This window comes from Hypomesus transpacificus, chromosome 4 (genome assembly GCF_021917145.1).
Source record: "Hypomesus transpacificus isolate Combined female chromosome 4, fHypTra1, whole genome shotgun sequence".
In the NCBI taxonomy this organism is placed as follows: domain Eukaryota; kingdom Metazoa; phylum Chordata; class Actinopteri; order Osmeriformes; family Osmeridae; genus Hypomesus; species Hypomesus transpacificus.
This window is the reverse complement of record NC_061063.1, coordinates 7703351-7730673: the sequence shown is the minus strand read 5'-3', so window position 1 is coordinate 7730673 and position 27323 is coordinate 7703351. Positions and strand designations below refer to the sequence as shown.

The 27323-nt window shown below is 43.5% G+C and overlaps 2 protein-coding genes and 1 long non-coding RNA gene across 11 annotated transcripts; 2 read left to right on the top strand and 1 right to left on the bottom strand.

Annotated features, from left to right (window-relative positions):
- Nucleotides 1-1221: 1221 nt before the first annotated feature.
- On the top strand, nucleotides 1222-4369 carry LOC124466869 (homeobox protein Hox-A2a-like). The gene is made up of 2 exons (XM_047018802.1): nucleotides 1222-2626; nucleotides 3244-4369. Exons 1-2 carry the CDS (start codon nucleotides 2263-2265, stop codon nucleotides 4008-4010), a joined length of 1131 nt encoding a protein of 376 aa, XP_046874758.1. The 5' UTR covers nucleotides 1222-2262; the 3' UTR covers nucleotides 4011-4369.
- On the bottom strand, nucleotides 3217-18326 carry LOC124466874. Of its 3 annotated transcripts, none has more exons than XR_006956010.1 (4): nucleotides 16565-18326; nucleotides 15848-15890; nucleotides 15505-15600; nucleotides 3217-3930 (listed from the first exon to the last, which is right to left on the bottom strand). It is a non-coding gene; the product is annotated as an uncharacterized LOC124466874 (long non-coding RNA). The 3 variants fall into 3 exon arrangements; XR_006956011.1 differs by having other exon boundaries at nucleotides 15848-15880; XR_006956009.1 differs by lacking the exon at nucleotides 16565-18326 and having other exon boundaries at nucleotides 15848-16521.
- On the top strand, nucleotides 4685-27317 carry hoxa1a (homeobox A1a). Of its 7 annotated transcripts, XM_047018808.1 has the most exons (6): nucleotides 4685-8374; nucleotides 9275-10265; nucleotides 11479-11647; nucleotides 23087-23746; nucleotides 23843-23919; nucleotides 26800-27317. In XM_047018808.1, exons 1-2 carry the CDS (start codon nucleotides 7765-7767, stop codon nucleotides 9643-9645), a joined length of 981 nt encoding a protein of 326 aa, XP_046874764.1. In that variant the 5' UTR covers nucleotides 4685-7764; the 3' UTR covers nucleotides 9646-10265; nucleotides 11479-11647; nucleotides 23087-23746; nucleotides 23843-23919; nucleotides 26800-27317. The 7 variants fall into 7 exon arrangements, with proteins under 7 accessions (XP_046874764.1, XP_046874762.1, XP_046874763.1 ...); XM_047018806.1 differs by having other exon boundaries at nucleotides 9275-11643; XM_047018807.1 differs by having other exon boundaries at nucleotides 9275-11647; nucleotides 23087-23176.
- Nucleotides 27318-27323: the final 6 nt, after the last annotated feature.

The following is a 27323-nucleotide window of genomic DNA, read 5'->3' as shown; positions in this document are numbered from 1 at the left end:
TAGGCTATTACTGCTCCTGACATATGGTCAGCAGGGGAACCTAGAACAATTGAAGCATGGTGTGTTGAAGTAGAGGCTCTTGGACCGGGCATGTCTGGATCCTAGAAACACACACACACACACACACATATACGCACACACACACACACAAACAGATTTGACCCAGATGTAGGGTCAGTTTCAGGAATTTATTACATTTTACAGCTTTATAAATATTAATTGTCCTTCTTCCAATATTCTTCAGCAGGGTCTCTAAATCACCCCCTGGTTAAAAAAGCGTGTAGGACAGACCAGGGTTCAGAGAATGCCGCCACCCACTCCTTTCCCTTGCACACAAAGCATGTGCGTAATTTAAAAAAGACCCATCGATCTCTTATCCATGTCTCCATGTCCTTTAACACACACCTCTTAAAACCGGTTTGTGGACTAAAACGAAAAATTTAAAACTTTTGGAGACATAGTAATACTCTTATTAAGGGATATGCCGCAGGAAAAAAATATTGGAGCCGACTCACCGTTTGCGCACAGTCACCCCTCAGGACTGCCAGTGCTAACCGCTTCTGTTGTATTCTTTTATGTCTTATAAACATCCCTCAAGCGACAGAAAAGTTGTGACTGCAAACAGAAACGGGTTCTAATCAGAGTGACCAGTGTTTCTGGCTGCTTCCTGGCTCCATTTGATCCGCGGGAGAGTTAGAAGCCTTAAATGTGTTCTGAGGGCACCGAGCTGTCAGACCTTTTGGCGAGTAAGATTGATCGCGCACAGGCTTCCAGCACTCTTTGTTTGGTATATAAGCAATAAACTGAGCTAGGCCTACCACTTCTTTTCCTCCTCTTTCTCACTCACCATTCCAGTTATTTGAAAATACAACATGCTGTTGCTGCCTAGCACTTGACGAAAAACATCCAAAATGTGGCTTTCACAGATTATACTGGAAGAGGTTTTAACCAAACACTGGAGTAGGCTCAGGCAATACATATTTTCATTTTGCCTATCTAGTAATAATCTTGCAGATATTTCGTTTAAAAAAACATAGGCTCCTGGAGCCATTGGTAAATGTAACATCATCCCACAGAATATATATTGTTTAATGTTACATTTCTTTAGCATTCAATCGCTTTCTCCTTTCTTGCCCTTGTCCACCCACCACCTTGTATACCCAGCTCAGACGCCTGCTGTGTCCTCCCCCACCCGGTGAAACGTCGATGGGGTACCTGGAAGATCAAATATAGGCTATTTTCATAGACGGTCGTAACCTGTGTTCATTAATAGCTCATTTGAATGTATCATTTAATATGGAGATAGTTTCCAGTCTACGATATTTGCCTAGTGAACCAATGAATCAAGTAACAAGCAATATATTTGCATGGAATATGAGGCATTTAGTGTGTTCCCACAAAAATCGATAAGCTCTTGAATGTGGTTGTGTCTGTGTGTGTTTGTCTGTATGCGTGTATGTCTTTATGTCGAACCATACTGTAAAATTGGGTGTTTCATGTGAAGTAATTACAGATCACAATTACTTAGTGTAACAAACGTGCCATAAAATGTGAAGACCGCTGACATTCGAACGTTATGAACCACAAAGGCCGGATGTAGCTGTAGAAAACCTCGCATGGGGTTTGTTGCTGTCAAGAGCTTTCAAGATCAATTATAGAGTGTGTTTTATTCTGACAGAAATATGACTCAAGCTATATGAACGCCTTACTTTGCTAACAACGGTAGGAATAGCATGTAGGCTAGCTACTGGCGTGATTTGTGTGGGGCGGGGGCGTTCTCTTCTGACATTCTCAAACAATAAGAGTAAAGGGACTGCATGAGCCCGCGCACCATACCGCCTTGTCACACTGTGCGTCGACCATTCTAAAAACACATTTTGCAGCTTTGTGGAGTGTATAGGAGGCAGGTAGAGGATTAACTAATCGAATTTAAGGTGAAAATAAAAACAGTCTTCCCCACAGAGAAGGCGTTCTTCTCCAGAGTTTTTGGATCAATCACGCCAACAGTGGCTTCTTTTGATTAAACCCCAAATTGTCATTGGGCAGAAGTAATCATGTGACAGGCAATTCGGTCCAATTTCAACCTTGTCTCCATGAATTCAATAGTTTAACAGTAGCTCGGTCCCCATACGGCCGTAATCAGTGAAATAGAAAAAAACACAACTAGAGTTTTTAAATGATTTTTTCCTCTCTTTTTCTCACTGAGCCGCAAAATTTATAAAAATACCCGTGAAAACTTTCCTCAGCTCTCAGGGAGCGGAGATGAATTACGAATTCGAGCGAGAGAGCGGATTTATCAATAGTCAGCCGTCGCTTGCAGAGTGCCTGACATCTTTCCCCCCTGTCGGTGATTCATTTCAAAGTTCATCAATCAAGAGCTCGACGCTTTCACGCTCGACACTGATTCCTCCTCCTTTTGAGCACACCATTCCCAGCCTCAACCCGGGCAGCCATCCGAGGCACAGCCGGCCCAGACACAGCCCCGATGGATGCAGCCCGCTGCCCACTGCCTCCTTACCCCCGGAGTACCCCTGGATGCGGGAGAAGAAAGCTTCCAAGAAGAATCACCTGCCGACTTCCACAGCAACCGCAATAGCCAGTGGACCTGTGTGCTTCTCGCCGAAAGGTGGGTGTTTTGCTTGCAAAACATTTAGAGATTAAGAGGGGATTGTAAGCAATATAAGCCTACACCGGTGTTCCTAAACTAGTCAATAGACAACAAAGTTGCTGTGCATATTTGCACCTATGGACGTTGGCATTATAGCTTATGTTTTCCCCAAAAAGTTGTGCAAAGTTTAGTGCATGTGAAATGATTTATTTGATTTTCTCACTGCCCTTCCTCACCTTGCAGTGGTAGAGTTTTGAAAAGTGACAGTAATGAAGAGTGATGGAGTGCCGTAGCCGAGTGGGCAGCTGGCGCATTCATTAGTAGAGTATAGTCCACACCACACTGGAGCACACTTACTTTATACCTCCGCAGTTTTTGGGTCAAAATTCCTCCAAATGGTACGTTAATGATTTGTATTTCCGAATTTCAGAAGAGAAAAATCTTACAAAAGCTAAAGTAAAGTGATGTGGTTTAAGAATAGTTTCAGCGGCCATTTTGCTGCAGTGTCAAATGTTTTATGGTGTAGGTGGTAATTTGAAAAATCTAGGGATAGCCTTGCATGTGTTTAGAAGTGTAAACGTGGCCTAGCTCCAGTTTTTATATTATACTTTTTAATTTTAATGACGATGCTTTAGGATCGCCTGAGATCCTGGAGAGTGGCGGTGGAGGAGGAGGGGGTTCCCGTCGGTTGAGGACAGCGTACACCAACACACAGCTCCTGGAGCTAGAGAAAGAGTTTCACTTCAACAAGTATCTGTGCAGACCAAGAAGGGTGGAAATAGCTGCTTTGTTGGACCTCACCGAGAGGCAGGTGAAAGTGTGGTTCCAGAACCGGCGGATGAAGCACAAGAGGCAGACTCAGTGCAAGGAGAATCACAACAGTGAGGGGAAAGGGCCGACTGCCGAGGACGGGATTCATAGCGAGGAGGAAGAGGACGAGGACGAGGACTCTATATTCGAACAGAGCCTTAATAGAGAGTCTGGGGCCCTGTTGGAGAGGGAAACCTGCTCATTTCAACAAAATACCATCAGCTCCACACAGCTGCTCCAGAATGTAGGCCATCACAATAGCGATGCCCAAAGTTATACTACTTCTCCACTGAGCAGCAATGACAAAAATCTGAAACATTTTCCCAACCCGTCACTCACTGTTGCAGGCTGCGTGTCAACAATAGGCCCCGGCACCGCATCTGCCCCGGACAATAGAGCAAGTCCCCCGGCCCTGGACGTTTCAATACACGACTTTCATGTGTTCCCCTCGGATTCTTGCCTTCACCTCTCCGATGCTGCTTCACCCAGCTTGTCAGAATCTCTGGACAGTCCTGTGGACATAAATACGGACAGCTTCTATTTTTTTTCGGAGTCTTTAACAACAATTGATTTGCAGCATCTAAACTATTGAAGTTAATCCTATAAACAAATACATTTTATTTGGAGTATTTACTTAGACTGCAACTCTGGTATTAACCCTCAAGTACATTTTATGGTGGTTTTGTATGACAACCACATCTCTTTTATTGATTAATTGAATTGATTAATACAACTGTCGATTAATACAAGGTAAGAATATGAAAGTACATGATTGAAATACACAATCTGTAGCCTGTACAATTAAGCTAATCAAATAAATTAAACTCTAATAACTGTGGAAGCAGAGTGTAAGGTAGACCTACAAGTAAGAACCTTGCTTATTTTATTTTTGTAAAGCTTGTACAATGCCATGCATATTTTTGTTAGAATACATTTGACTTGCTTCAAGGATCTTGCAATTTTGTGTTTAGTTATTGTGTTCAGTTTTTTTTATCTCGTCTCAAGGTTTAATCCTCAAATTAATTCATTGTTTTGAAGAAGGAGGAGGAGAGGGCATGTTAAATGAAAACAACAACTCTAATTCACAATCCTGGGATGGGCTCAGCGATAATCACCAATCGACTGAATAGCGTATTACGCCTAATTTATTGTATCGTGTTGCACAGTGGCATAGTGGATTAATTTGAAGATGAGAAATACATGCCTATATGAAGCCAAATATGTGTTGCCATATCTTTATTCATCACCTTAATTAATACGTACATAAGTTTTAGTAATGATATGGCAGACATGTGCAAATAAGCATTAATATTCTAGGCACGCACCAACACACGCATATCTTGCTGAAATAAGAAAGGCTGTAGGCAAGCCGATGTTGTGCAGGCCCCAAGTCTTTGTCCCTAAAGACTCTGTCCTAATGCTAATCTATATAACTAATCCTGGTTACATCAAGTCTCTAATTTGTAAATGTGTTTTTATGAGTTAGCAGAATAGTGAGTAGCTTAAGATAGCATAGCAAAAGCCTCCTTCGTATTGGTGTGTGCTGTGTGTGTGTGTGTGTGTGTGTGTGTGTAGACATGCCCGAGCCATGTTTGCTTTCAGGAGCTCATAAATCACCGCGTGTCATGAATGAGAAGGGCATTGAAGAGACCAATTGCAATGTAGTATGCACAAATAAAAACCCTCTTACAACTTCATATGGGATTCGCGATTCGGGGCCAAAAAGGCCGAACCCTTTTAAGCGTTTGGTAATAATTCATTTTTATAGCTGTTTAAACATAGCACGGCAGCAGAAAGCGTGGTAGTAATAGCATTTTGCCCCCGCTGCTCACTCATTTCAAAGTAGACTCATTCAAAACAGACAGCTCCAGGTCGAGCCATGTTAGGCTCCTGATACATTTTCAACTTTTACATTTTCTTTAAGTAGCTTGGATGTCCTAATGAACCACAATGAACATTTATTGAAATGTGATTAGGCTATTTGGTCACGAGACCAGTGAGAGAGTGTTTGTCTGTTCTCAATGTGGAGATATATTGGTAGGCTACTATTCACCGAGATGAATAATTATTTCATTTGAAATTCTGATAGTATTTTGGAAATTCTGATGTAGGCCTATATCTTAAGCTACTCGTAGCAACACCAGATGCAATTTAGAACAACATGCATGAGTTAGTAGGAATCCATTCAAAAATGTAGTCAACTGCCACGTTTTAGAAATTGTAGGAAAGTGTACCTACTAGACCTAGAAAGTGTATGAGGTGGAACTTAGACAATTACTAATTTGGTAGTATTTTAGCTGAGCACTCGATTGTGTCATGCTTCTACGTATGGATGTTATATATTTATGCGTATAGCTTATAGGCCTATCTATTTTTGTACAGTTAAAGTTTGTACGTTAATCGTTCCTCTCTAAAGATAATGTAACAAAATAATTCCGAGACAATGCATCTTTTCTCTTCCTATACATTTCGACCACGCACAAAGACCACTGGAGAAGTTTCACAGCCCGGCAAAGTTTCGACAGCTAGGGGACTATCTGCGCCCACGCACTATGCATTGTGGGAAAGGAAAGCTGTCAAAAGAGGATGGGACAAGAACGGGGGTTGGCTGGGGGGATATGGGGCCTAGTGGTAATGTCAGTGGACCAAAGACAGCCCAGTATGTTTAAATTAGCATTATGCAGGAAGGTAGGCTGACTCTACTCCTGCATGTAAATACCCGGAATTGCTCTTTTCATCCAATAGGGGCGCCAATCCTACATTTCCTTCTCATCGCTGGTTCCACTTTTGTTGTGAAAGGCCAGAGGTTATATACTTGATCTGAGAACTTGTAGAATGAGATGTCAGCATTTGTAGAACAAAATGTGTGTGTTTTCATTTTCACATGTATACAATAATCACACTCGAGCGAGCTGAATTTGAAGTAAAAATAAAAAAACACATGAGAGCTGTGAAAGACAAAACTTAAAGGTCTATGTTGACATTTTCAGGCCTACCAAAAATATTCACACACTTGTGTTCTGAATGTGGAGTTCAAAATATTGACAAATGTTTTAATTGATATTTAGGCCTAATAAATGCAATGACAGCTGCAAACCTGCAGCCTAATCCAACAATTATATATGTAAATCGTAAAAATCAGTAAACTTTCATCACAATTGACAGGATTACAACCTCTGGATTCGGTTACTGAAACTTCACAAATACGTGTGTGTATACGTGTGAATCTGTGTGTGTGTGTGTGTGTGTGTGGGGAGGGGGGGTTCGGAAATCAGAAGCCGTTTTCCGGTTGGATGCTGACGGTGACAGACGTATTTTAGATCCGCCATGGCACAGCAGGTCACACCGTATCTTCCCAAATATTTGTTTTGGTAGATTAGTAGCCTACTGTGATTAGAAACAAAATTAACAGAAGCCACCAAAACCTCACATTCCTTATGAAGTAGCAAATGAGAGTGAATGCGCACTTTGGCTAGCCTTAACTATGTAGACAGACATGTAGCCTATACCTATCTATCATCAATAGTAGGCCAGTCAGATCAATATTCAGATGCCTATTGACAGCGCAATTCCTAACATACATTTCTACAAAAGATGTATATGATGAGATGATGGACATAACCAGCCGCGTCCGTGACGTAGTTAGCCAGTAATTCAAGTTCACCTGTCACCTCCCCTTAAGTAGCTGCTTCCGCACGCATGTGCCGCCTAGCAGCAGGATCACTGTCCACGATGTACAACTATATAGTTACCCAAAGAAAGCAATGAGGTGGATAGTCCACCCCCCCCCCCCGCCACACACAAACCGACAGACAGACATAGATACATATACATACATGTATACAAACATACATACATACAAAGGCTACACACCTCCAAAAGACAACCGTACCTGGTCAACGGTGAGGATTGTTCTAGTGTCGAGTGTAAAACGTTGTACCCCGTAGACATCCAAGCTGGTGTTATATGGTGCCTGTTTGGCTATCTCAGCTCTCCATGCGACCTCATGGCCGTCCACTGCCGTCTGCTTCTCAGCTCATTGTTTGCTCGACCAATACATTAGCACACACACGCGTCACCTTGATCGACGAGCGCTCGGAATTTAAATACCCACTCAAACACCGATCTGTCACCGCTAAGGGGATCAGAACAAACACCTCACTGGCTGACCCGGGCCCACGTGACCGCAACTGTTCATTGATATTGTCCCTTAGTGTCCCCCTCCCTCATCTGATAACAGAGTGACTCGGTAAAGGTTGGCACGGTCACCCAGGGTGAGAGAGAGGAGAGTCATCACAAGGGGCCTGCTTTGGACGGTCCCTCAGTTCCACAGAGACGATGCTATAATGAGCAGCTTCTTAGATTACTCGGTGATGAGCGGCGACGGCGGCTCATGCTCTGTCAGGGCTTTCCACTCTGACCACGGAATTACTACTTTCCAGTCGTGTGCTGTTACTGTTAATAATTGCAGTGGGGATGATCGCTTTATGCCAAGCAGGGCTTCCCCTGATGGCCTCCCTCAACAGCCCGGATCCTACCAGTCCACACCCGGATCTTTAAGTATTGCATATGGGGCTCACCCGACCTGTGCCTCAGGATACGGGCCCCAAGGTTTCTGTACTAGCTATAATCATTACGCGCTAAACCATGAAGTGGAATCTGCGGGGTTCCCTCAGTGCGCCCCGTTAGTGTACTCCGGAAACATCTCTTCTTCAATGGTTCCACAGCATCGTCAAGGTTACGGGGGCGCGTCTTTAGGTCAGCTCCAGTACTCACACGCCACTTACGGGGGCGGGCACGAGCAGGCAAACCTTGCCCCTTTTACAGGGTGCTCGAACCCGCTGTCCCCACTGCACACGACCCACCTGGACGCGTGCTGTTCACCCCTGTCCGAGGCAGCGTCCTCTGCACAGACCTTCGATTGGATGAAAGTTAAGAGAAACCCTCCCAAGACAGGTAGGTGCAAAGAGAAGAAGTGTTACCATAGCACATGTAAGGTGGCCTTCATTCGACGCTAGCCATATAATTGTCGAAAAGGGCGGCACGTCCGAAGCCGTACAGTTGGCCAAACTGTTGCATTGAGACAGGCCTGTGTTAATACTTGGAACGCCTGAGCGGACTAACAGAATGTTTGGTGTAAAAAGCCAATAACTTTTTGAATAAATGCTACCATCCTATTAGTATTTTGCTGAGGATAACCCCACAGCCACCTCCGTAACTGTGACAGTAAAGACCCTTGTGATTAATACCATATAAGTAAGTTTACATGTTAAAGTAGTATTTCAACATAGCTACATGTCTTTGAATCTGGATTTATGATTCAGATATGCCAGGCCATGTTTAAAAATAACACATAGTTTCATGTAGCGGTTTGCTTCATGGCTCAGGCTGCCCCACCTGCGTTTTCTATACACGTGTTAACTCACTATAAGCTTGTAAAACTAATTAATAAAGCACATAATACATGCACATTCGAATGATTAATCTAACATCTCTGTTTAAGTATGTTGGTTATTTTGAACACTAAGAGTTAAATTATATATAGTGGTATGGCAGACCGGTGTGGCAAGGGGCTACTTGATTCCTGGTGGTCCCAGTGTTAAGGGATGTGGGTACACTACTGTTTCATGATAGGATTCCACTCTCACGCCAATTGTCTCTTAATCTGAGGTAAGAATCTGATGCGTAAAAGTGTTGCAGGTGAAGTGACTTTAGACAGTCAGGTGTTCTTAGAACTGTGAACATTACTTTTGATTGTTACAATATCTCGAATGTAAACTGAGAGACAGTATACTTGTAGTGACCTATTAGGAACCACATTTTCTTTATATAACCATGTCATTATTCTTTCCACAGGACGGTCAGGGGAGTACGGCTTTGGGGGTCAGCCGAACACTGTCAGGACCAACTTTACCACCAAGCAGCTAACAGAGCTCGAGAAGGAGTTCCACTTCAACAAGTACCTGACCCGCGCCCGGCGCGTGGAAATAGCTGCAGCACTGCAACTCAACGAGACTCAGGTCAAAATCTGGTTCCAGAACCGTCGAATGAAACAAAAGAAGCGTGAGAAGGAAGGGTTGTTGCCAACCAAAGCCCCTGCATCCGACCCGGGTGATAGCGAAAAAACAGATGACGCGGGGTCAGAGAAGTCCCTCTCTACCCCATGCACTCCGTCTCCTGCCGCATCAACGACTTCCTCTGGGGCAGACCCATATTCCTCCAGCTAAAGAGCCCTATTTGTCGATATAAAACCGGCCTGAATATACCAAAGATGCGGTCCTACCATATCAGGCTGTAAGTCATTTACTGATTTGGTTCAACAAACCTAGTCATGGGATGACTAATGCACTATTTTGGACGTTAGAAGGGACTACGTGGTCAATTTATGTTGTTTTTAAAAAGCCAAGTACAAGGACAACTATAGCCAGAATGTGGTTTCAGTTGTTTAGATTTCCTCCACATCCACATTGTCATGGTGCACAGTGATACCTCATATATCTGATGCTGTTTCTCTACAGAGCTGCACAAATAAACGAATGACTCATAAGCATCAATATATTGTGTGACATGGGTCACTGTTTTGTGTGCAATACTGACGTAGACAAATTGGCTGCACTGAAAAATACATTTTACCACCACGATCAGCTGAAGTAACTCGTGTGTTCGTCAATCCTTTTAAGGAAATCCGTCGTGTTCAATCGTGTGTTTCCCATTTGTGTTTGTATACCGTCGCGAGTGTCAATCTGAGTGTATTGTGTAAGGTTTGCATGATGCTGAACACTTTTATGTATGAGTGGACGCTGAGTTTTATCAGTGTGGAGCGACCGATGACATGTAACCTACTGTGGTAAGCTTCTGTCTGTTACTATTTAATCAAATTTTGAGCACATATAAAGTGTTTTTTTTGCGCGATGTTTACGGGTCAAATTATATGTATTAAAGTGCTTTTGCCTCTGTGAGACCTGAGCATGTACATTCTTATTGTGGTGCAAGTGTCCGGGGAGCCTGCCTCAACAAGTCATTTGATTCGTCATGAAGTTTTGGGCCACATCAGAGGAGAGACCTAGATTGCTTTTATACGTTATGAGAGGCAAATGCCAAGTAAAATATGAAGAGTAAACTGAAACAGAGAGAAGCATGCTTATTTCTGTGCCATAGGCCTATATTTCTCGATTTCGTCGGGATCATCCGTAGATGGGACGGTTGTAAACGCCATTTGAGAATAACTAGATTTACGTGGGCTATGAACAGCATGTACATTTATAATGTAAACTAGGCCTATGTGTGAACAAGTAGACTACAAGCCTTTGTTTTAACGGCATAATAACTGGATACAACCACATGAGCATACTTTACGCATAGCAGGACAAAGGCTGCCAATGTATGCAGCCGTGTGTACTCCAGTCCCAAGGGGTAGAACATTATTGGCATAATAAAGGTATGTTTATCCACGGAAGGGATGAGAGCGTCATTCGCGATGACAACCTTATCGAGTCATTGGCTAATTGAAAGGACAAAAAAGAAAGCCATTGACTAAAACCTCCAGGGCAGGTTATTGGCAAGTAAGAGCCGCCCTCTTCATGTCAGTGTCGGTGTCAAGCGCCTCAAGGAACGTCGAGGTGTCATCCCCACCTGACCAGGTCTTCCTGAGCAGAGACAATCAGAAAGATCCCAGAATTTCCACCCCGTGATAACTTTATGTCAACGCATCTCTTACACCCCATGTCACTGTAACCTATTCTGTCATAGGCATATCTCCCCTTAACATGCAGCGCTACATGTAGGCCCATGCATGTGTCTTTCTATTTTATTGTGATCCCTATTGTTGCATGAACTACATAATAGAAAATATTATGAGCTAATGCTTACGACTGAAATAGCCTACTGTGATGCTCGAACCTCTAATCTACCTTCCAAAGTTACATTCAAGGATCATGACCTTGACTGTGATTCAATCTCTCCTTCCACACTGCTTCTTAAACTGCTGATATAGGCCCTTTCACCCCCCAAAAAACGTTTCACTGCCTATTTGTCTTTTATGTTTTATTCCTCGTGCACAGGATTCGTCTCAACATTACCATGAAAGGAAACGCGAGACTGAGATCCAGTGATTAATGACCTACTTTTACCTTGGATCCACCTGCGCTGGCTGTTATTGTAACCCGGGTCTGCTCGCTCGCATTTCCGGACAGTTGTTCAATGCAACAGCAGTGTCACGGGACAGTGTACGTAAGTTATGCTGTTTTTACTTATTTTATGAATCTTTAAATTGACTAGAATCTCTTTTTTTCATCTGTTTCTATTCCTGCCCAAAGTCTTCAAAGATTGTGGTTCAATGTCGACTTTGACTTTCGTGGTAATTAACGAGTAACCTCTGCAGAACTAAACCCCCAGTTTACCCTCATTGTTCAATCTAGTTGTATCAGTGTAAATATTCTTCTATGTACACAGACTTGTAAGGTGCTTGGTGTTTTGTGTCAAACCTTTACCTAGAACCAGTGTTTGTCAGATAAATCCTTGCTTTATCCATGGAATATAGCCTACAGATTTGTCAACAGAAAGTTTCAAAGAGTCGAATTGATTAGGCTATTTGTAGCCAATGCAAAATACGTAAATTTATGGTAGCTACATAAAAAATGTGTTTCAACAAATGTAATAAGCATAAGGTAAATGATTAGATTAATAGGATAAATAGCAAAAAGATTTAGATGTAACGAAGCCTAATAGCTACAGGGTTACAGATAAGGAATGTACAGTGTGTGCAACTCATTTAGTTCCATTCTACACACTTCAACACTGGCCTAAATTAAAGCCTGTGGTTCTTAATGGTTTTTTACTTCACAATGTAGGGTTTAAGTTCCGGTTTGGGTTGCTGACGCAGGGCTCGTGAGCACGAAATAATTAACGCGATTAGGTGTTTGGGCCTGTTGAATCTCAAATGATGTAAAAGGCACACGATAGACCAAGATATTTATTTTTTATTAAATGTGTATTACATTTCAACCATTCGAGGTTATTTGCAAATATTACATATAGTTTCATAAGGGCTACGTCAAAGCAAGTTTGATTCGGCCGAGTTCGTTTGTATTTGACAGTTCAAACAATTTTGTGGACACAAACAATCTCTATCACCCTTTGTATTATTCAACATGGCCTATATTCCATTTGCTATTATATTCCCAGTATTTTAATCGGAATCCAAGTACAGCTTGAACTGGGAATGTCGAGGCAATAGGCCTATGACAGCTATACCCTATAAGAAAATGTATCTACATTTGTCAATATTAGACCTACAATACAAAGTCTTGGTTAATTGTTTTGCAAACACCGAGTTTGTAAATTTACATTTATCTGCTACCAAGTTGCACCTAATGTGCATCTAAAGTCTGTACATTTATTCAGATATTCAATGTGTTTTGGAAATGAAGGGCCCTTTCACGAAATAATAATTTTTGTGCCGGTAAACTGTCAATGTTTTGACCTAACATTGCCTTTGACTCCACGTGCTTTGTATTTTTATTAAAGCTATAGCACTGAAAACCCGTAAAAGTAAGTGAGCAACAGCGACTCGACTCGACTGATCGAATCAGAAACATGGCTTCTTTCCTATATTGGCATCGGGAGCCTCAAAAGCAACGGCAGGGTCATCCCGCGTGGACAACGTTTCTCTCTGAGTTTGTTGTCACAGCAGCCTCGCCAAAACAACAGCTTACAGACCAAAATGGGCAAACATTACAATATAGCTCCAAAAGTGTGTTTGTAAAGCAACATACTGTCACCTTAAAATGCTTGAATGACCTCAACATTTTAAAAAGGACGATCAAGACGATTTAGTTCTTCAACGGCCATATTCTGATGTGTTTTTGCAATTCATGGTTTCAATTAGGTTAGGGAATAAACATTGTTCGAAGACAGATGTCTGACGTAAACCATTAGGGCCTCTTAAAGGAGGAATATACTTTCAAAGCTTTCAGTTAAGGAGGTGACGCAGACTATTAAATAGAGAAAAGCTTTATCATATACGTCCAAGAATATAAGAGACAATTAGTCCTGGTCCGGTCTGGATGACGAAACCCATGCAACTTTACTCTTCAAAAATTTGTAAATAACAGAAACCAATATCCCTTCAAAATATTTTAGATAAATTCTGCATGTAATCTTTGTTTGTATATCGACAAAACTTTCAGTTGCATTAAAATACACTATTTCGAAGGGGGGGGGGGGGGGGAGGTTGGGGTCGTGCTCAGCAATATTGGAATGTAAACTAGTCTAAACTTGCATTTGTGAAGGCATAACACCAAATGCATTTTATTGGTAGCTTAAAGCAAATAGTAATAGCAATATACGTTGATTTTATCACAATAGAGCCCTGATTAGATCTGAACTCTTTGAGCTCTTTGTAAAAAATTATTGATCATTTAGGCCTGAATAAATAGGAAATACAATTTAACAACAATTATAAACTATGAAGTTTAACGTTTTAGTTTACATTTGATATTTTTAGATTTTTAGACCATGGGTTTATTACATACATTTGTTATTCTTTGCTTCTTTCAACATATGCATTTAGTTTTTAGTTCATGTAATTTTACTGAATTACATCAAATAATACAATTTCCACAAATGGAACCTTATTCGGTTAAAAGCCGACTGTAAGTCCTAGTGACATGATGGAAGCTGAGGAGTCAATGCTCCTCAGCAGAACATTTTAGTGCTTTGCAGTTTGGTACAAATAATCAAAATCAAGAGATCTATTTTCAAGCGTCTAACTCCCTTTTACCTCTTTTCCAATGTGGACTTTTTCATTTTCTTCTTGGTGCTTTTCCCTAAATGTTTACTTCACAAGAATGATTGAGTGAGGCTCACATGAGGAAGTCATTGTGGACCTGTTGTGTGGTCTGGTGGGGAACAGCTCTGGATAAGAGCGTCTGCTAAATGACTAAGTGAACAGATTTGTCCAGCACCTCTTTGAGCATCATGTATAAACTGCTATTCTCCTCTGTGTTAGATTCCTGGCCTTTAGAAAGAGAGATTGTTTGAATCTGTTTTAGTCACTACTCAGCCAATTGCAGTGGACAGTTGTGGTTGGTGACGTAAGATGTTTTTTTCCTCACACTCTTTTGTCCTTGGGTTAGAGTTAAAGTATGGAGCAGGATTTTGTGGTTTTGCGGTTTTAACTCAATCACATTATAAACCTATGTCAAAAATCAAATTTCAGAAATTGTATTAACTCGTCCTAACATACACACTTGTTCAGTGTGTGTGTGTGTGTGTGGAGGGGTTGGGGTTAGAATTATGTCTCAGAGAACCTAACCATGAAACCTTCACAGAGACAGACATGTCAGTGTGTGTGAACGAGAGAAAAAATACATAAAGAGAGAAAGTGTGGGAGAGAACGAAAAAAAGAAAGCAAAGCCAAACAGGGCCCTATTTCAGACATACAAATGTGGAACAGACATACCAGAGTCAGTGGAATGGACCGTGAGCTCTCACAGAGAGGAAAGAGACAGCGTGAGAGAAAGACAAAGGAAAAAAAGGAGAAGAGATCGTAGTGCTGTTATCTGAAATACCAGTGATAGCCCACAGAAAGTAGGGTGAGTCATATCCCCCCCCCACACACACACATACACACACACGCTCACACACACATCACACACTCACACCTCACAAAAACAAAAGGCAGCACAAGCAAGCCAATAGAAAGTCAGACAGAGACAACGTGATGTCATATCTCTGTGTTGCTAAGTCGACAACGGCCATGTTGACATGAGGCAGTTGTAGTATTGTGCTGCACAGATTGCTTCATGAAAATGTCAGCAGCTATTTATGCCCACGGTTCATGTGAAAAATGTCCATAGGTCTGCAACAGGGTATGCTTTCTTATAAACCTTGTTTTCTTGTGGTAATGGTTTGGGTTTTAGGCATTCAACTCTGATGGTCTGAGTGATTATGTCTCAGGGTTTCATTCCATCTCTCCAAACATCTGGCCTTGCCAGATGTTTGTCAGTCAATCAGTCAGTCAGACAGACAGACAGGGGCAGACAGACAGACAGACAGACAGACAGTGGCAGACAGACAGAACTCACTCATCAAGATAGTCTAGTTATCCACACGTCAGCAGTCAATTGACCCTCCCATTTGATTGGCTGCCAAAATGAATTCCTTCATCGACAGATACGTGTCTCCGGGTGCCAATGGAGGGATTGCAAGTAAGATGGAGGAAAATAAAGAGAAAAAAAGAGAGATGTCATCATCTTGTTGCTCCCTGTCAATGTTCTGCACTTGGGCAGGAAATGCTTTGAGAAATCGTTAAGTTTTTTCTTGTAAGAATAATACTTCAGAAACTCTACCTAGACACAGATTACAATACAGATCATCATGATTCATTTTCACATTTCTGAATATTTTCAGAAGATAGTCAGGTCTTACTCTGAGAAGATTAAGATATTTCCTCCGTCAGTGCTGTATTTTCCTTTGGTCCACACAGAATTGAGGTATTGGAGAACAGAGAAAAAAGTAGTAGGGTAGGGTAACAAACACACGTTTGTTAAATATCTGAGGCCAAGCCTACCTGGACGAGGATGTCATAGTGAGAGAGGAGGAGGGTGGGGTGCAGAAGTGTCATGCAGGATTGTGGAGGAAAGAGTATTACGTATTGACTACTATTAGAGTTAACTTTAATGCAGGGAAAGTATCAGAAATGAAGAGAGATTAAAAAAGGATGAGACGAGAAACAGCTTGAAGCCCATTTGGAATAAGAAAAACAACAGGCAGAAAGGAAAAGAAATCAAAAGAAAAGAATATTGCTTGGCATGTAAGAAAATGAAATTGTGGAAAAAACAAGAGTCTTATGAAAAGAGAATGAGAGTGGGAGAAAAAGAGGTGAAGGGAGAGAAGGAGGGAGAGGGAGTGAGAAAGAGAGATAAAGAGAAAGAAGAGGGCCACTGGAATAGATTCAGAAAGGTCCATCCATCACAAATGTCCCGACCTAAAGTTGACCCCACCATGGTAGCCAATGAGGCGTCATCCTCTCCCCACCCCACACAAACACACACACACACGCACACACACACACTACAAACACTTACACACACCCACGCAAACACACACACAAATACACACCTACACACACACACATATACTCACACAGAGGGGATCGGGTATCTGTGGTGCTGAGTAGAGTCTGGACACTCTCTTTGTGTTGCCTATCGTCGCTTCCCAAAATGCTTTGTTTGTATGTGACTAATGTGAGTACCAACACCTGACAGACAGGCAGATCCTCCTACGCCACACAAAATTCACCCCCACCCCTGCCTGCCTCAATCCACCCTCTCACTCACACATACACACACATACAAGTCTGCCATACATCAAGATTCACTGCTCGGCACCTCGTAGAAGTTTTTAACGATTGTGCAATTGTCTTATAGGTGTGTTTTGTACGGAATAATGACAGTTGGTTATCAGGCTTGCTAAGACATGCATTAGAGCCCTATTACAGTGTAAATGGTTTACAATGATTGGAACACTGCAACACTCTGGTTTCAGCAGCACACCCGAGTGTCTATTTCCCAACTGCTGTGGAAACTTGACAGGTATGTCACACTCCGTGAAAAAGCCCTCAAGGAAATCATTGCTTAAATGTTGGACTGAGAGAGTCTGAAAGAAAACAGTAGTCACACGTGCGCACACACACACACACACACACATCCTTAGGGGACAGCTAGGTTTCAGCACCTCAGATTAAACATCTCCATGTCAGAGAGTTCTGTGAGCGTTTGGTCTTGCCTTGAGGGGATGCGATGGCGATTGTCGGATCGTTTGAGCTCACCTGACACTGTTTTTACCTCGGAACAGTACCAGAGCTTGACCTGTCAGTCTATCTCTTCACAAGAGGAATGGACCTCATGTGCATTGTGACACAAGCGCAATGGAAACACAATATGTCTGTGATTAGGGACCAATTTGTGTGTTAACTGACAGACTTTTGAGCCTTAGTCCTCTTTGATACTTTACTGTTGCTTTGACAGGTGGTTTAGCACAGGAGGAGGATGGGAAAATGATTGGGACGGTACATGTTGTAGCTTGGCAGGGCGCCCGTCAGTACTTGGTAGCCCTGGGACCTTCTTACAATAGTTGGCATGCTTCTCAGTACCAATACTACAATATAATGTAGAATGTCAGAAAAATATTTTGCATGTCCCAATACGTAGTATGTCAACTGCAGTATGCCAAAAATACAAGAATGTCCTAGTACAAGCCAGCATACTTTTCTGGCTATTCTGAACCAAAATCCTCTGCACAGCCGAAGGTATGTCACATCCACTGAACCACATACAAAGTAACAACAGCACAACTCTCCTGGTTGCCCTTCAACAGAACTATGGGTGTCTCTGACTAGCTCGACTGATAGCATTTTTTTCAAGGTAAAAAATGTAACACCAAACGATTTTTCAACCATGTTAAATTTTTGCGCAACAAACTGTGACAGATGACTGAGAATGAGCGTCTATATTCAAGGCACACTGGAATGATGAAGTAGTACGTCCCAATTGTATGCACACTGTATGCAACAGTACAGACTTTGAAAGGGCAGCTACAGTACGTACTGAAGGGAAAAGGAATAAGTGCAATTTGGGATGCAGGGCTTGAGTTTAGGTGGTGAAAGTTACTGCTACTAATACTTGCTTTCGATTGCATCATATGAGTAAGTCTGGTCACTAAAATAAGACCTCACCTATTGGAAATATGAAAGTTATTAAAGCAAATGCATGAGTTGCATTACCATATCCAAAACATAATTATTATTTGATCAATGATAACTGTTATTCTACTTCAAGAAACATCCGGAATGGCATTTTTTTCAGCTGTACTTGTACGTTTGAAAGAACATCATGGAAAAGAACATACAGAAGTTTGTGAGTAATAACCATTGTTTATTCTGCCACCTACACGTGTCAGTGTAAGTAATATATCAGTGACAGGTGGGAGGTTTTAGTGTAACTCTAAGCCTCTCGTTTGTAGTAACTCTCCCTTGGGCGGCAGCCCAGTGTGTGAGAGAGAAACTATGCAGAGATAACTGGTGCCTGTCCCTCCAGTCTGTGGCTTAGTGTCATTCAAGTCATTTGTGTCAAGAATTCTTTGCTTATACTGTCATTGTCGGAATGCAGTTTATTTAGGTTGCTTGGGATAATTGAACTGCTGAAGTATAGATCTCGAGATGGATCAAACTGAGTCGGGTTCGTTTGCTACATTTCTAGCAGTGAAACATCTGGAGAACATTCCAAGCATTTGTTTCCCATGTGGTGCATTGGCTATCCCTCACACCAGGCACAGTGTGACTTGTCTCTTCTCTCAGTGTTGGTGCTAAATCCATCACAGACAACATTAATCAGAGACTACTGAAACACAATGTGTGTGTGAGAGTCGTGCCAGCTTCGAGCTGCCGTCTGTGTGCGATGAAACCAAACACGGAAGTGTGTATCCGACTCTACAATCGACACACTGTTGGCGTGTACCTGAAGGATTTTGACCTCTCCAAGTCCACCCGTTCACTTGAAGACAGCTGGACTGTCACCTCCCCTTCCTCATCCTCCTCTCCTCGTCCCCCCGTCCTCTCCTCATCCCCCTGTCCTCTCCTCCCCCTCCTCCCCCCTGCTCCTTATCATTCGAGGCCCGTAGGGACCCTCTTAATGACAGCGCTTGTCTATAACGTCGGTGTCCGAGGTTGTACGTGTGTGTGTGTGTGTCTGTGTGTGTGTGTGTGTCGTAATGACCGCGCCTGTCTATAACGTTGTGTCCTGGCAGGGATCATTCGCCTCCCTCCACCCCCCTGTCTGTTGTCCGGTGTCACCAGTGTCCGCCTAGACGATGATGTGATCTTTAGTCTCCCTCTCCGATCTATAGACTGGCATTTGGCTCTGGGAGCGTCCCTTGGCCCTGCCGTGCATGCTAACGGCCGCCACAGCCGATATCCCGATCAGAGAGTTAACGCCGGCGAGCGCAATATTCTGACAGGCAGCGCGAGATGCCGGCCGATACTGAGGTGGCAGTTTGCCACTGGAGTTAGTGCCCTCTCGGGATTAAGCACACGGCTGTGTGTATGTGTGTGTGTCTGATGTGTGTGTGGGTGTGTGGATGGGTGTGTGTGTACTTACAAGGGGCCGTGAGAGGCAGTGAGTTTGACTGTTAGAGGTCAGTGGGTTAGGTGTGTGTGAGAAAAAGGGAGAAGGCTGAAGTCAGCTTTTTGTTTTAATGTTCTTTCTGGAGTTTCCTGTCTGACCACTGGGTATACACTTGTATATCCTACCCCTATGTGGGTGAAGGTTGCATTACAATAAAGGACATGTTTGATGCACACTATTAACTAAAGTGTTTTATAGGTCTGATAAGATAATGTCTTTCTTACCCTCCTTTTTCTGTGTTTCTTTTGTATGTGTGTGTGTCGTTTGTGTGTTTGTGCGAGTGTGTGCGTGTGTGCGCTCAGTTATTTAGCCTCTCGTATAGTCCGAGGGGACAGCTTGTGTGCACTCAGGCATAAACGTTGTCACATTGATTTGCATACCTGAGACTATCTTTTATTCCTCTCTCTTCTCTCTCCCTCTGTCTCTCTGTCCATCTAACTCACCTTCTTTCCTTCCTCATCTTAACTCTGTCCCGTCTCTCTCACTCCGCTCTCACCCAGCAATAGTATGCAGCTCTATCCTTCCTCTCCCTGTGTCCTCTGATTCTCTCTGTCTCTGGGTCAATACTGTCGTGTTAGGGATTCAGTACCCCCAGCTTCTAGATAAACACCCTGTTAGCAAGATTAGCCCTGTTGTCCTAACAATGTAAACCTGGGATTAATCCCACATCTCAAGGGAGACACGCACACAGTGCTTGAGTGTGTGTGTGTGTGTGTTTGTCCCGATTCTGGGATTAGGGCTCCAACCTCAGGGACACACGCACACCACATGAATGACATGGTGTTCCTTAGGCAACATCAATGCTGTATGGATGTGTTAGACATGTGTTAGACACAAATCTTGATGTGCAGGTTCTGTGTGTGTTTATGTGAAAAAATGCGTGTTAGCATGTGTGTTCATATCTTTCTCCTTTTTATCAGATTTTTCTATAATATCTGTGGACTAACATTTTCTGGCAGTCGTTTTGTGTTGCCTTCCTTCCTTATGGTTTGATCACAGAGTTTCAGAAGGAGGAGGAGCTGGCAGGCGCGGAGGGAGGAGGGCGGAGGGCTGTGATGGTGACGGGGAGGTGAGAGGTCAGAGGTCAGACCCTCTCTATGGTCTACTCCACGCCAGGGAGCCAGTCACGACCCGGTCAGCGGAGGTTCAGGTGTCAGAGACAGACGGCTGAGTGACGAGGACCGGGGAACCTCTCCTCTCCTCCGCCCCGCTCGGACCTTTCATCCCTCCATCTTCCCCCCCCTTCCTCCCTCCCTCCCTCCCTCCCTCCAACCCCAACCCCACTTTCCTCTCTATTTCACCCCCATGAAGTCTGGTCTGTGTGCTGTCCATCCCTCACTCCTTTCCTCTCACCAGGCCCCATTCATTCCCCCAGGCCCCCTCTCCCTCTCTCACCGCCCATCCTCCTGTTCACCCCATCACCCCTCACCACCCACCCCAGACTCCCCCGAAACTAAACATTACCACAGTCTTTCACTCAGCGGGCTGGCTGACTGGGGCAGCTCTCTTGGGCTGCATGTCTTCAGTCCATGTTCACACACCTTACAGGCATGAACACACACATATCACACACACTGTAGAGTATGTATTATAAGCTTACGTGTGTTTTGCATTATTGTCCAAGTACTATTTTGTTGATCAGGCCTCATGCTTTGATAATACTTGTGCTGGACTGGAAGTCAATAGGGACAGGTGACCGTTGCTGATCAGGTCATGAACACTCGGGTTGGAGTTCAATAGTCAACGATGTCACAAGGGTTTGACCAAGCTTGATGATCTCATCCGACCATTGATGACTTAGTCCATAGTTTGTCAATATTGCTTGTTACTCCTCATAAGGCACAGGTCTCCTCAGTCATACTCACTACTGGGTAATTCAGAGAAGACCTAAAGCACACAGTCACAGATTTGAAACCCGTTGTTAAATGGGTGGACACAGATGTTGTGCTCTGTAACTGCTCCCTCACTGTAAAGTTACACATAGATTCACTGCTACTTCGGCTACTTCTCCAGACTCAATTCTACCATCATGGTTGAAATGTGGTATTTGAAATTTTGAAATTTTCAAAATTTGAAAATGTTCAGTTATTCCAGGGGCAGTTCTAAAGATAGACCGGCAGGTGTGGATGTGCCCTCAGGGGAAAGTGCTGACTGTAGTTTGTGTGAGAAAAATAGCTTATAATTAAAGAGAAAGAAAGAGAGAGAAGAATTGCTGAAAGAAATCTGTGAACTGTTATTCGGTTATACCCTAAAGCAAAGGCCAATGTATATGTCAACACCATCATCACACACACACACCCGCATACACACACATACACAAACAACCTGTATATACTTAAAGCATATGAGTAAGAGACGTAGCATTTGAGGCATGGACCTGTACAATGTCACCCCAAAGCTTTGCACCTGAACATTCACAAGCAACCTGTCCAACCAACCCACCAACCTTATGTACTGTCCTGCCAAGCACACACAAACGGAGATGCCCCCTGTTCAACCAAATAACGACAGGATTAATTTCCCCTTCTGCATAAACCAATCGTTTTTTTTCTACTTATTTTCAGAGAGGCGCGTCACTCCGTTAAAGGTTAAAAGCAAGGTATTCTAATCAGGGCCTCTTTATACAACAGCAACTCAATAAGGTCAACTGGTGTCACAACATTCAGAAGGAGGAGGGAGGAGGAGGGGGGGGGTACTGTCCTGGGTTTGTCGCTTGTGCCGTCTCTCTTCCTGTGTCTCCGTCATCCTGTGGCTGTTCTCCTCCATGCTACTGTTGTGTCAATACAAACCTTCTTGTACATCTTGTGCATTAGGACACGTTTCTCACACAAAGTCATATGTGCATCCGGCTTCATTTATCACACTCACGCAAACAGAGACACATATACATAGCCACGGCTCGCGCACACGCGTGTGACACGAGCTCAATGTGTGACGGGGGCGATCCTCAGGGCGATCGGCTGTATTGATTATTGGGCCTGGCCAGGCTCGTGAAGCAGCAGCAGTAATTAGGGCTTTTTGGTGTGGATTAGCCGAGAGAAAAGGTCACCCACTTAACATCGGTGGTAGAACGGGGGTGGAGGGGGGGGGGGGGGGGGGTCGGGGGGGGGGGGGGATGGATGGGGGGCTTGTCCCCAAATGAGACAAGGCTGTTTTGGAGGGCCTACACGTGAGACTCAAGCACCCACACGTGTTCACAAACCTCCACCCCACACCAAAGCCTAGTGTTCCTTTGCATCTCTTTTCAGTAACAAATCATTTGTCTTGGTGACTGCTTTCGGTAGGTACTGATATAATACAGCCCACACAACCTCTCTGTCTCTCTCTCTCTCTGTCTCTCCCTCTCTCTCTCTCTCTCTCTCTCTCTCTCTCTCTCTTTCTCTCTCTCCCTCTCTCTCTCTCTCTCTCTCTCTCTCTCTCTCTCTCTCTCTCTCTCTCTCTCTCTCTCTCTCTCTCTCTCTCTCTCTCTCTCGCTCTTAACCAGTGTGTGTGAGGGTCATGACCCACCTAAACTGTGACAAACACATCGGACCGTCCTGCAACTGGAGGAGGAATGTCTTCTCTTTCTTCTGTTGTGAGTTTTGCAGTCTCCCAAGTTTACTATGCGAAATGTTTTGTTACACCTGCAAACATTTATCCTCAATAGGTCATTGTGTAGATGGCAAACTTGAAATGTGTTGTTTATCGTGGCAACCACAGAGATTCAAACCACTAAGAGACCAGAAATGAGTTCAATTGACCTAGCAAACCCCCATAACATTCTTCCAGAGAGCCTCGCTCAATCCGTGTCGGCTGCTCTGCATGAAGCCCATAAAATACAACTGTTCAAGTCATAAGCTATGTGGGTATTCGTGTCGGTGACTGGCTCTCGTCCTCTCTCTCCTTCTGGCTTGAGGCACTCTCTCCCCCTGAGCCCTGTCAGCACCATTTGTGTGGAGAGGGGCGCTGATTAGCGGATGGGCCACAGCCGGCTCATCAGTTGTGCAGCGAGTGGGAAACATTCCTATAACCACCTACAACCAGGCCATGAGGCAACATGGGCTTCTGTCCCTGGTGTTGGGAGGACTGGGAAGCCTCTGAATCTCTGGGGATGCCACGATATGGATTCCTATCCTATCCCGTTACTTAACACCTGGCCACATCTGTAAGATATTTAATTACTTTTCTGTTATATCTCAGGAGTGTATGTTGATAAAGAATAAATGATTTGATGTAAATACACGTGTGTCTCATTTTGTAGGTCAGCAGTAGGCCCACACATCTGTCTGGTGAGACTATAAGAACTCAACCATGTGCAAAGCTGCAGCACTCCTAGTGGTAAGACTGTGTCTTACCACATATATATATATACACAGATATGTCTACTGTACGTGTGTGTGTGTGTAATAGAACAACCAGTATTGGTTTCCTGTACTGGTGCTTGTGGATATTACTGAGGATGAAAGGTAGCCAAACAAGGGCCAAACAAACACAGGATCAGGTTAAGCTCCAGAGGAGATAATCCTGGAACTGCTTGTGGTCTGGCTTTAAGAGAACCATAAAAACAGAAATAAACAAATGCCAATGTTTGCAACATAAACGCTTGGAAAGATGCATGAAAATATGACTTCTGTTATTGTGCAATATTGACAGTTTGTCAAGGTAAGGAGTATCACCTTGACTTGACTAGAACCCGAAACAAACCATTTGTCCTCGCTGTTACATATCCATGTGGTTCATTTGACATGCCTTGTGTACTATAACAGCCATTTAATCCTTCTGGTATATATTCCTATTTATGTTGCCAAAAGAATGGCTAGCTGTGATTTTGTTGAGATTTGGTTGTCATGGCGATATTTCGAAACTCTGCATCGAGTCAAGAGTTTTGTTACAATGGTTTTGTTATGGAATTAACAGGCACAACTCTATGGTGTTGGCATAGAGAGTGTGAAGTCAGGTCTATCTGGTCTCCTCTGCCTATAGAGTTCACCACAGGGTCAGGAGTGTCACCTCATACATCACAGCTGTAGCAGAACGGCACACATGGTTACCATGGCAATGGGCTTTCTTTTATTTTTGCTGTACTAAGCCAAACAGTGGTGGGTGATGGGAGAGCAGAGCCACAAGGGGAAGAAGACAAAAAGATGTCATGCTTGTGTATGTGTGCGTGTGTGAGAGAGAGAGAGTGTGTGTGTTTGTACTAGTATGCATCTCTCTTCCAGCAAACAAGCCCTTGTGTACTGTTCCTGATTGGGTTCCGTATCTGTAAGCTGCGTGCAGCAATACTGGGAAGGAAGGCGATAACCAGCAAAACGACAGTGATTGTGGATCCCCTCCAAATTTTTGTTATCAGCCTGGTAAACGACCTTGGGTGCGAGGTTTAAGACCATAACTCTGCCGATTAAACATGCGTGAAGAGAATTCTTCATCACTGCGAAAACAAAGCAGCCCTGCCCCTTCCTGCATGTTCCAACATCGCCACGGTAAAAGCCTGTTTCCCTGGTAACCAAAGGGGCTCTCTTTGTCATGGAACGGGAGAGGAGGGGGGCAGAGGGAGGAGTTGAGGGGTACGCCATCTCACCCTAACCTCCACCTGACCTCTAGGTGAGCCAACTGATTGGTTTCCTGGCCTAGATGGAGGGTTCAAATTGGCTATCGTCACACAGAGTCGAGTCATTTACTGTAACACACAACTTTTAAAATACGACTTATGAAATTAGAATTATAAACTGCATATCGTCAGCTCTGAGGTATTTAGAACATCACTAATTAAGAAAGATTGTCTTCATAATTCTTGGGTATTCACTCAGTTTCTGAGAGTGCATGCAGGCTTGCACCTGGTTTCTGAGGTCAAGTTTGAACCAAATACAGAGATAAGTTTGTCTGGAAACCAGAACCCGTTGAGAGAAACTTCCTTCTCCCAGAATTCCCCTACTGAGCAGATTACTTTAGGAATTGCTGGCAGGAAAATAGAGAAAGGGACATGTTCAGTTTAGCGTTAGCTTCTTAGCACCACGCTAGTGTTTACCCCACAGGCTAACAGAACAATAGGGGTGGGGGGAGTTAGCGCTAATGTTAATCTAATGCTCTGCTAATGGCTTTGGTGACTTATGGAGCACATATTGAAGCAGGGAGAAGCCTGATTCCCGACCACTATCGCCTCCCTCAGGTCAAAACAATAAGAACAGCTCTTCAAGGCAGCCATCTTTATTTTTCACCATTACTTTTTTGAGTTTCAAAAGAATATATCATCTTTGCAGTAGATCTGATTGAAACTCCAAAGGCTTACTCACAGAACACATGTAGTTATCTATTTCCCCTCCTTCTCTCTTCCCTCTCCCTCCCTCTCTCTGCCCCAATGTCCCAGAAGAAGAATCCCGAACCTGCATTAGCGGTGCGACCAAAAGATTCAACCGCCATTTTGTTTCAATTTGTTCTCCATCTCTGATATCTCTGTTTCCAAACAGCTTCTTCACTATATCCAGAAATGCGTTGTGATACGGCTGTCATTTCCTGTTTGATGCTTATTGATGATATCACGGCCATATTGTGTTTATAAAGCTAGACGGGTGCTGCTGGGCTTCACGCCACTTCATCCTGAATAGGTCCTGTCACATGAGCGGCGATACCATCTGATTTGATGAAGAGAACGATGGCAGGATGAAACGTATTCTTCATAAAGAGGGGAGTGAATGCACTTGTGTGTGTTGAGGGATTTGTGTGAGCGCACAGGAGTGCATGTGTGCATGTGCATATTTCCTAATCTGATTTTATTTTCCAGACCCTATACAATACCATTGGATACGTATCTACCAAATAGATATAGCCATTTCGTATCTCCCTTCACTCTTTTATTCTTTCTTTCTGATTATCTTTTGGTCACCATGTGATATTAGAAGAGAGTAACACTGCCTCCTTTGGCTGTAAGGGGTAAGTGGGTTCTTGACGGCAGATGAATGATGTCAAACAGACATATTTATATTCATTTAGGAGTCAAGGAGGAGGAGAAACCATCTGTAACGGATGTGATAGGAGCTGGGAGCGGTGCTGTGTGTGTGTGTGTGTGTGTGTGTGTGTGTGTGTGTAAGTGTATGTGTGAGTGTGTGGGTGTGTGTTCACATGCACATTTATGAACGGTGTCTGCGATCATGCCTTATGTGTCTGTGAGCTGAAATTGATTGTGTGTCTGTGTGTGTGTGTGTGTTTATGCTCTGCTAGATTGTCGAGGATGGAGAGAGGGTCATTTCCCGGTCACTCGTTCAGGCTGCGTGATGAATGAAGAGGAGACACAGAAAGAGAGGCCAGGGGAGAAAACGAGGCTGGAGGCTTTCAATAGGAACATTTAAGCACTGGAGAAACCGTCCCCATTTCAGGAAAGCTACTATGCAAATAATGAAAGCCTCCCAGTTCGGCATTCATTTACAGTATTAGAAGGATGTATTCACAGAACTATGAAGCATCACATAATTAAGCTGCCATGACGCCTTGGCAATGTTAGTTTTGGCTGGTTATCTGAAGAGGATGACGTTACTCCTTTCCTCCCCTCCCTCTTCTGTTCCCTTCTAGTTGGCCAAGAAGCTGTTCTGTTTTCTGGACTCCAGACCAAGAGGTCAAAGACATCTGACTCAACGAGGAAGTATCAGGAAGAAGTGGAAAGGAAGTACACACATTTAACAGGAAGGACATTTCTCTGAGGAGGCGAGTGAGAACGAGTCAATTCACAGCACACCTCATCTGTCAAC